At 34.1% G+C, this 9,993-nt stretch overlaps 1 protein-coding gene across 1 annotated transcript; it reads left to right on the top strand.

The window, feature by feature from the left end:
- Positions 1-2,615: 2,615 nt before the first annotated feature.
- LOC115875492 lies at positions 2,616-3,413 on the top strand. The gene is made up of 2 exons (XM_030890959.1): positions 2,616-2,671; positions 3,043-3,413. The coding sequence occupies exons 1-2, from the start codon at positions 2,653-2,655 to the stop codon at positions 3,411-3,413; spliced, it is 390 nt and encodes a 129-aa protein (XP_030746819.1). The 5' UTR covers positions 2,616-2,652.
- The last annotated feature ends 6,580 nt before the right edge of the window (positions 3,414-9,993 follow it).

The raw sequence follows: 9,993 nt of genomic DNA, 5'->3' as shown, positions 1-9,993 counted from the left end.
ATATGACGTCATGGAGTGGCAAATGTAGCATTTTAATTCGATTTGGGCTCCCTTATATAGGATAACAGAAACATTTTCAATGTTAAAATATCCCTTGCTTTCTGATTGATGAACTGCACCACCATTGAACAAAAATTAGTCAGCACCGAAAGTACCGAAGAAAAACGGGAAATCCTGGTTGTAAGAGACGCGGTACCGAAATTCCCGGTTCCGAAAAACAGCTCCGGTTCCGGAAACTCTAATACTTTATATCGATTTTATTATATCCTACATCGCTATTTTAGACTGTATATAATTCAATCGAGATGCTACATAATGCACTGCCTAAAGCCGATTGTTGATATACGTAGGTAGATACAATAATTTCTAATTACAGTTAATTAGGAATTCCACAGATGGTTCAATAGTTTTGTCGTGTCTATAGAGGCAAATAAACATCAGTTTGATAAATTGTATATGGTATCTGAAGCTGATTGCATGTTAATCACTTGGGAATATTTTAAATTTACTTTTATTAATCTAGTTTATAAATTCTTAATTATTTTTTTCTGACGTACCAGTCAACAGTAGATGGACAGGTAAGATGTTATGTGTAAACGGGGCTTGAAAAATAGATTTGAAAAAGTCTTTAAGAGTTTCGTTTAGCAAAAATTAAAATAAGCAACAAAAGAAATCGTAAATAAAAGATTTTTCCCTTGGTGCGACGATTTGTATATATTATGTAAACAGATGCAGTCCGCTATAGCAGCGGGGAGTTCTTTTGTGTATCTAGTTCTTTATTTCTTGCTTCTACCAAGGAGAGACTCTTTTTCTTTATGCACGCCACAGATAAAAGATAAGATGGGACTCCCTATCTTTGTCACGAGTCTGTGTTAGTAACAATATAAATAATGCAAGACAGAGTTAATCTCAGTTGGTTGTAAACTAGCGTTTTTTTTTCAAGAAGAATTCATTTCTGTGATTATCAGTGGCGCGAGGGGTGGTGATTAGCCCCCACAACCCACATCAAAACAACCTCCCATAAAGATTGGTGCGGGTCGTTTTATGGGTTTTAATTTTAACCTCAAATCAATATTCTCTTTTCTGAGACCCCCCCACCCCCCAAAAGACTTGAATCCCCCTAAAAGTCAGTGTATAGTAGAGATGAGCAACAAATCGCAAACTGCGATTCAATCGCAGCGATTTCAAAGTCGCAACCGCAACCTGCGATTGGCTCTCATAGTAAACTGCGACTGCGATTTCTTCTATTTGTGAGTTTTAATTTAGGCAACCAATATTACTAATTACTATACTTGCGATTTTGCTGCGATTTGCGATTGGCCTTTTGGTGTAAAGGTGTTTGATGAAGTCGACGTCCACTTCTATTTGCGAGTTTCAATTTAAGCAACCAATATTACTATAGTTGCAAGTGGCAATTTTGTTGCGAGTTGCGATTTTGCTTCGATTTACGATTGGCCTTTTGGTGTAGAGGTGTTTGATGGAGTCGACGTCCACTTCTATTTGCGAGTTTAAATTTAAGCAACCAATATGACTATAGTTGCGATTTTGTTGCGAGTTGCAATTTTGCTGCGATTTGCGATTTTGCTGCGATTGTGATTTTGTAAACTAAAACCGTGATAATCTTCTATCTTCGAGTATGAATTCTTAAGAGTTACGATTATGTTGCGAATGTAATTTTGTGGTCTATTGAAGCATTTTACATTTTATAGTATAGTAAACTGCGATTGATTGAATTTTTCTCTGATTTCATTTATTTATAGAGAAGGTATTATTTTCAAAGGCCAAGATGAATAATATACCGGGTAATTCTCAAGAGTGGTTCGCCCCTTTAACTTTTTTATTTTTTTCTGATAAAAAACGAGATTTGATATGTTAGCATATGACATAAATTAGGATTTATTGACGTATTCAAATCGTTTCGGTCACTTCATGTTTTACTGGAAATGGCTACAATTTTTGGTTTTTAAATGGCACCCTCGGATAGAAAATGACACTCTGAATAGAATGGCATATCATAACATATCAACTTTTGACATTTACTTAAAAAAAAAAACGTTTTTTAAATTTCATTTTATTATTATCAGTATTTTTTTTAATCAAGGATCCTTGGAAAAAAGTCTATTGTTTTTCGTGCGTTGTCCTGACCGAATAAAAGATGCCCAAATCGTATGTTTAATCATATCTCAGTGGTTTCAGATGGAAAGCAGGTGGCTCATTAGTATATTTAGAAAAAAATTTTTTTACGAATAATTTGGCACCACTATTTAATTTCAAACTTAAAAACTAAACAACTGATTTTCATTAACTTGTATAACTGTTAAGCTATAGGTACATACGCAGACAATTACGAGTATATCCTTAGTATAATATTTAAATTACAGTCGCACAAAGGTGTATTTTTTAGATCTAGCTGGCCAAAAGTGATTTCCGAAAATCACGCGTAGATAAAAAGAGACGGTTCTCAAGCAATGCCAGAGAGACCCCCCGCTCCGAACCCAGTGTTTATGGTGCCTCACTCCACCAAAAAATCGAATGCATCAATCGGTTTTCGGACGTTAAACAGCCGTAATTGTTTCGTACTGTTTTCTGTGTGAAAAACGTGACTTTTAGAAGTTTTGTATATTTTTGGTATATTCTCAGGACTAAAATCTCATGGATTCTGAAATGGCAGGTAATTTTACCTTTATTTCCATATTAGAGTTTTTGTTTATTATCGGTTTCTTATGCGTTTATTCCTTTACATTAAAAAATCCTGTACTTTTGTCTGTGTTATGAAAAAATATTATAACTGAAAGTGTTTTGTTGTACTTCAGGGTTCGTCCCGGTAATGATTTTTGTAGAGATGATAAATGAACAGTATTCCCTTCCTAAAAATCATATATTCAAGGTCCACTATGCTCCACCTATTGATTAATTAAATATTTAAAGCTTACTGTTTCGCGAAATGTAAAAAAAAATAATAATCTCCCGCTGATCTGCTGATACTTTTTATGGTCTGTGACATTCGAGTTATTAGTAATTTTGTATTTTCCTTTATTTTAGGACCATCTGGCATTAGGGCAATGACTCGTAGAGAAATATTTGACTTGATGAGTGCACAAAATCGCCTCGATATTAACGAGAAGTTAGAATTTGTCGAAAATCATTTTGCAACATTGGAGCCTTATAGCGACGAACAAATTAAGGAAATAAAGCATAAATTTTCATATGTGAAGTCCGAAATAAAGCGTCACTGGATTGCAGCAAAACAACGACCAGACTTACTCGGGAAAAATAATCAGACATGGCTAAAGGGAGTGTTTGAGCTGCCAAAGGTACAGACAAATCCAGGACGACCGAAAAAGTTATTTGAAGAGGCTAGCGGACGAACTAAAAGACGCAAGACTGAAGAACTTCGATTGTCTGATAGATAGTCCTAGTAAAATTATTTATGCATTTATCTTAGTACCTACCAAAATTATATTCTGTAAAGTAATAATATCACACATTTTTTTTAATATACGTAGATTCAACCAAAATATAGTATTTTGAAACGATTTTCAGTGATAAATAATTTTGGCCAGGTAGATCCAGCAAATACTCCTCTGTGAGCCGTAGCGATTTAAAAATGGCAATCGCAGTTTCATTTGCGATTGGATAATCGCAGTTTTCCTCATCTCTAGTGTACAGTTGCGCCACTGGTGATTATGGAATATCAGCCAATACAGCCGTCTCAGATACTGGCTGTTGTCAAAGCCCTGAGACTGTATGATGAGTTATAACTCGTTATAATTCAATGAAGAAGAACACAAAATAGATCTGTAAGGTCGCGGTGATTAACCCCCCTCCTAAACATTCTACATTCTAGTCTTTTGGAACCCGCCCAAATAGGTGTAGACTTTATTTAAGATATCTTATTTCAAAGACAAATAAATGCTCCAAATATTTCATACGTCTATAAAAGAGATGAAAATCGATAGAAGCAAGAAAATCTAATAAAATTTAAAGCAGCCGTAAACAGCTACTTTAAATCCAAATTTCCGCGACGATACGAAACTTGTGAAAGCGTGAAAAATTTCAATTTTATCGATGAATAATATTGCGAAATAAAAAGCTAAGAAGAGAATACTTCTTTTTCCCTGTTTTTCTCTTTTAGTTCAAGTGCGGATGCATAAGGAATCTCCTCTCCACTCACACTCGCACAAAAAGCAGGAGGAGGAAAAAGAAAATAAAAATGCGAAAAACTGCGACACAAAAGAATGGCGTCGGAAGCGTTCCGTTTTCTGTTTACATAATATACACAAATCGTCGACGCACACGACGACGCTGTTTTATTTATGATTCCTTTTGTTATTTGTCGCAATTTGCGCCAACAGCGGGCGGGCGTTTACCTTTTCCTTCCAGCAGAAAGCAGACGAGGCTGATTTTTCAATTGGGGAATAAGCGATGACGCGGATAAATATTCGACGAAATGTCACGATGTAGCTTGGAAAAATTTCTAGAGGAAGATACAAATTTTTCGAAAGAAAACAATTGCATTGTGTCAAAATATGAAAAAAGTTTTCTGCAATGGAACGTATAGGCTGCATGATTTGGAGAACTTTGCACGAAGAATGGAAAATGGAAACATAACAGCGGCGAAACATAACTTCCATTGATGCAGGTGATGCGTCGCCCTGCCACGCGTTTCCTTTGCAGGAAATTGGTTTAAAAAAAATGTTAAATTGTTAAATTTTAAAATTATTAAATTGACGAGAAAAATTATGAAATTAAAAATTTATAGAGAACCGAAAAAAAATAAATAAAAAAAAACAAGGTCTTATTAAACTGTGGAGTGTGCGTGCAAATAAGCCCTAGCTCTGCCGAAGAGATGGGGTGGGTTTTAAGCGCCACTGGCTTTGCACAGGATAAGCCAGAAAACCCCCAAGATATTCTTGGAATCTAACAAGACTTGTTATAAAAAAAATATTAGAAAGATCAAAATTAAGGGATGAATAAAACACTAAGATAAATTAATAGAGTATTGTATAATGATATTAAATAAAAAAAATGAACCAAATTTGATGACTTTATATATACTAAATTTAATTAAAAATTGAAAACCGAACCGTATGTACCTTGAACTCTTGAACCTTGAATCAATATAAGATAAAGAAAAGGTAAGTAAGAAAAGGAAAAAACAAATAGGGGAAGATAAAATTTTCAGTAACGTTTACTTGTCTCTGCTTCCGATCTGATCCAGCGACGTATTTGCCAAGCTGAGTGCTGTAGAGGGAAATCACTTCCAGAGAGACGTACTGCAAAAAGTCTGCCAGAAAAAGCAAGCCAGAAAAATCCTGGTGGAAAAATCCTGGTCTTAAAGGTCTGGTGGGAACAATCCTGGTCTTAAAAAAATCCTGGTCTTAAAAAATCCTGGTCTTAAAAAATCCTGGTGTAAAAAGCCCTAAAACCAAGAGCGGTATTAGGTTTACGAAATAAAAAGAAAGTTACCTGGAAGGGATAGATTGAAACAAAAGAAAGACAGCTATAATTAATTAAATAATCAAAACACGTTTCAACTGTAGAAATATAGAAAATATCATAAAAAGTTACCTTGCTGGGCTTCACAAAAAAATTTAGTTTTTTTTTCTAATAGATGGATGTTCAAATTGCTGGATTCAGAAAGCAGAAATTACTGGAACAGGTGGTGGTTTTAAGTTCCTCTTCCCAAGAAAATCGACGATGACAAAAAAATAAATCAAAAGGCTTTCCCTGTTAAGAAATAATTTGAATAGTACAAATCACACTAGACAAAATGGCGATCAAAAAAAACTTACCAGCCACGAGCAGATTAAAATCCCGTATAAAACGGCTCAGAGATACTTTTAAAAGGTAAGGTGCAACTCAAACAGCAAAAGTATCCCTTATAGTTCTAGTCAGTGATTATCCCCAACAAACGGGTAAAACAAGAAAATTCCAACAAATTACACTGACTAAAACACCTGCTTTGAAGCTGAAGGGAAAAATGGGAAACCTACATCGATCAGATAGAGTTCCGCTCCGAAGAAATTTGACTTATACTGCAAAGTTGCAATTTAATATTCTGGGAATTATGGGCATAACATAATTTTGGCGTTCCGTTACTTATTAACGCTAACTAAAACGGTAACGTTATTCAAGCACAAAATTATTCCTTATAAAATATAAAATATTATATATAGACTTTTTTACCACATTTTATGTTTTATTAAATTATTAGAAGTATAACATAGTCAAAACAAAAATAAAATTATGAATACATACATTTTAAACACCAACAATAGAGCACATAGTAAAAATATTATAGACTACTAATTAACTCTTACTTAAAAGATTATATTAGTGTATTAACAACTATAGTACGTACTTATTTATGATCAAACTATTTTTTTATTTGGTTCATAAATTTGTTATTTCCAAAATGTCAAAATGTCTTTAATAAAAAAGTTTAGTATCTAACACGAAAATGATGACCGACTGTAAATATCAAAATGCATAATCTAATAAAAACACAAACTACAAATCACTGAAATTTCCGACAAATCAGGAATATCTGAATTAATAATTATTTAAAAAACGATTTAAAAATAACTTGACGGATCACCAACATTTTGTCAACTAAACCAAAACAAGACCATAGCCGGTAGTCAACATAGAGTGTCATCATGTCATCTTCATATATAAATTAGAAACCTGTATTTAATGCTTTAATGCCTTTTGCGCCCTTAGTAGGGTGTAAAATCCTTGAAATCGCGCCTAATTTAATTTTGCAATCATCCTTCAGTTCTATGGTGTATTCAAAAAAAATAAAAATTATTGAAAATCGCGGTGATTAACTTCTCCCCTCCTCATCTTTGCCAACTATTTCAATAATTTTTTATAGTCCCGTATAACACAAAACTAAATGGTAAACTCAATTAACTGATAAAATCAAACTAAATAAAATTAACAACGGGCTTATTTACATTTTACTCGTATATATGTTGGTTCAAAATAAGTCAAAATATATCATTAGTCTATCTTTTAAACATATTATCTATACATGTATAAATTATGTTTTGTCATCGAAGATCCAAACAAACAATAACGTGCAATTACAGTTACAACGTACACATAATACAATGGCGCGCGCGACGGTGCATAATTCAGGACTGCCGCCAGCCATCGTCGCTAATATACGTGCCTACGTAGGCACAATAATATCTAATTATTATTAATTAGAAATTCCGTAAATGGTTCGATTGTTTCGTCTTGTCACGAGAGCCCGCTCAATTACAGCCTCGGCTCATAACACTCAAGAAGAGAGGGATTATATTGAATTTAAATGGCCAGGATTATGGCCATAACGCGGTTAAGTACAGTTCATAATAGATAAACTTTTAGTCACGTGATTAAGCTTAAGCGGCACATCAGCGTTGTTCACTTGTATATATTTTATTTTAATCAAAATATTTTAGGAAGAAAAAATAAAGTAATTATAAATATATAAACAATTATTATTTACAAAAACCCACCTGCTTAACAGCACTTAAAGGACATAAAGGACCATTACTACCGCTTTCCCGTTCAAAATATTCTAATAAAGTTGCGATCAGTTTATTACGGCTATTAAGCTATCTTGTACCGCTTCGCACTAAAAGAGGTTCTAAAAAGAACAACATGAAAAAGAAAGAAATAGTGAGGAAAATGTATAAAAAAGAAGAAAAAAGATTAAACGGCTCAGCCCTCAACAACTCGTAACCGTATACACCAGTGTACACCAGTGCTGACACGCACACTCACACACTCACACAACCACACAACCACACCTACACTAGTGCACACTGATGTAACTGCCTTCAGGCTTCATCAGTACGGTAAGGAATCAGGAAGCGAAGAAACCGATCCCAAAACACAAAAAACCAGGAAGCAAACGATGCAACGAGGCACCGTGTGCAACCCAGTAGATGGGGAAAAAAAATTGATGAAGAAACGAAAACAAAGATGGAAAATAAAAGGAGCAAACGGGAGCCTAAAGCCCTTTTATTTTCCAGACTCACTCAGTTTTTGCCAGTTTTGTGAAATAATTTGCGATGTAATGATGACACTTTTCTGACGTGCTGCGTTGCGTTTGGCGTTTCAGCTAAACATTGGAAGTTAAAAATGTTAAAATTGGCACACAACAGTTTGCAAAACGCCAATTTCAGATCGAGTTTTCCGTGTGTCAAACTGCATTTTCTAGGCTAGTCGTCTGCTAGTCGTAGAAAAACGCATTTAAAATTAATAGAATATCCTATAGCAACAGCTTGCGGTAATCAGTTGTATCCATAGAGAAAACCTAATGTTTAGCTTATAAAACAATCAACTTTTGATTTCTAACCAAAGAAAGGCCAAAATGACATTTGTCGCAAATTTTGGAATATAATTAGTGGAAAAGTTAAGTTTGTTAGAATGTAAAATGTTTAGGAGGGGAGTTAATCATCGCGACCCTACAGATCTATTGTAAGTTTGTTAACTTTTTCTATTAATTGAAAATGGCTACCACTAATTTTAACGTTCTGAATGCTTACACTGAAATTAAAGGAACAAACTTCTACGCTAATTGAAGCCACTAATTTATTCCACTAATTGCGAGGTTCTGAATGAAGCTTAATATTTCTAAATATCGTCTATACCCATAAAGGTCTGGTTTTTCGCCACTGGAAGAGGAATATACAAAATAAAAATGTTATTTTTGGCAAACACAAAAAAAGTGTCTTAAGTGAAAAAAAAATTAATTAAAAGACAATTAAATAAAATAGTTAGTATAAATTTGTCCTGTTTTCTATAATAAGTTATCACGAATTGGATACTACCGAAAATACGAATGTCGCGATGTCGGTTTGACCTGGATTTTCATTCGCTTTCGGTATTTATCTACGGTAAATATTGGGAATTTATTGGAAAAGTTGAAAATTCTATTAAATCTAATAATTCGTCGCTAAATACGAATTAGTAATTATCGATTTTAATCGGTAACCTTAAAATATATTATTATTATTAAATTCTGAGTCGACATTTTATATACTAGAAAGATATTGAGAAGAGAATAATATACAGGATAAGTCAAAGATAGAGTAAAGTTCTTCATCATCTACTATTCTGTAAATTACACAATTGCCTCTATTATTTTTAATATCAAATTGCCTACCCAGAACAAGCTGGATAAGTTCTGGGTTAATTTTATTTCATTGACGTTTTGAACGAGATGATTCATTACGCAAATACTGATGAAATAAATGATTCAACTATTCAGTAACAAGGCTCACCCACTAAGGTTCCGAATAGAGAATATATTTTTTTTATGATTTAATTACAAATGTTCTGTTACAAGGTTACAACGCTCAATAGAACGAAATATGCTGGAAATATCCAAGAAAGACCGTAAAACTAATATAGTGGATACGACAAAATACTCATGTAATAGCTGTCATCCACAGAATCAAATCCCTCAAGTAGCAATAGGCAGGACACCTGGCAAAAAGGACAGACAACAGATGGACCACAAAAATTACAGCATGGTACCCACGAGGAATCAAGAGACCTAGGGAAAGACCAAACATGAAATGGGACCATGATATTAGGAAATTAGCAGGGATAACTTGGGCCCGCATAGCCAACAATAGGCAACAATGCAATGGGCCTAACTACAAAGAGAGTATATAAATATGTGAGAGAGGCTACACCATAATTGGAAATGGTTGAATAAGCCGAAGATGATGATGAATTCATTTTTCACAGTTTCAAGAGACCTTAGACCTGAGCATACGACCGAGCTTTTAACTTCAACTCGATACATCCACGCGTTCCCGAGATAAAGGGTCAGCGAGACGGACAGACAACAAAATGATTCTATAAGAGCTTCGTTGTTTTGTTCGTTTCTTTTGAGGTACGGAACCCTAAAATATGCCTATTTGTTTCGAACCTTTTTTGCTATACCTTGTAGGTACATGTTTTATGTACATTCTTCATATTTTA

Source organism: Sitophilus oryzae, unplaced genomic scaffold (assembly GCF_002938485.1).
Source record: "Sitophilus oryzae breed Bouriz unplaced genomic scaffold, Soryzae_2.0 scaffold_1389_pilon_pilon, whole genome shotgun sequence".
Lineage (NCBI taxonomy): Eukaryota > Metazoa > Arthropoda > Insecta > Coleoptera > Curculionidae > Sitophilus > Sitophilus oryzae.
Note: the sequence above shows the minus strand (reverse complement) of the source record. Positions and strands in the feature narration are given on the sequence as shown.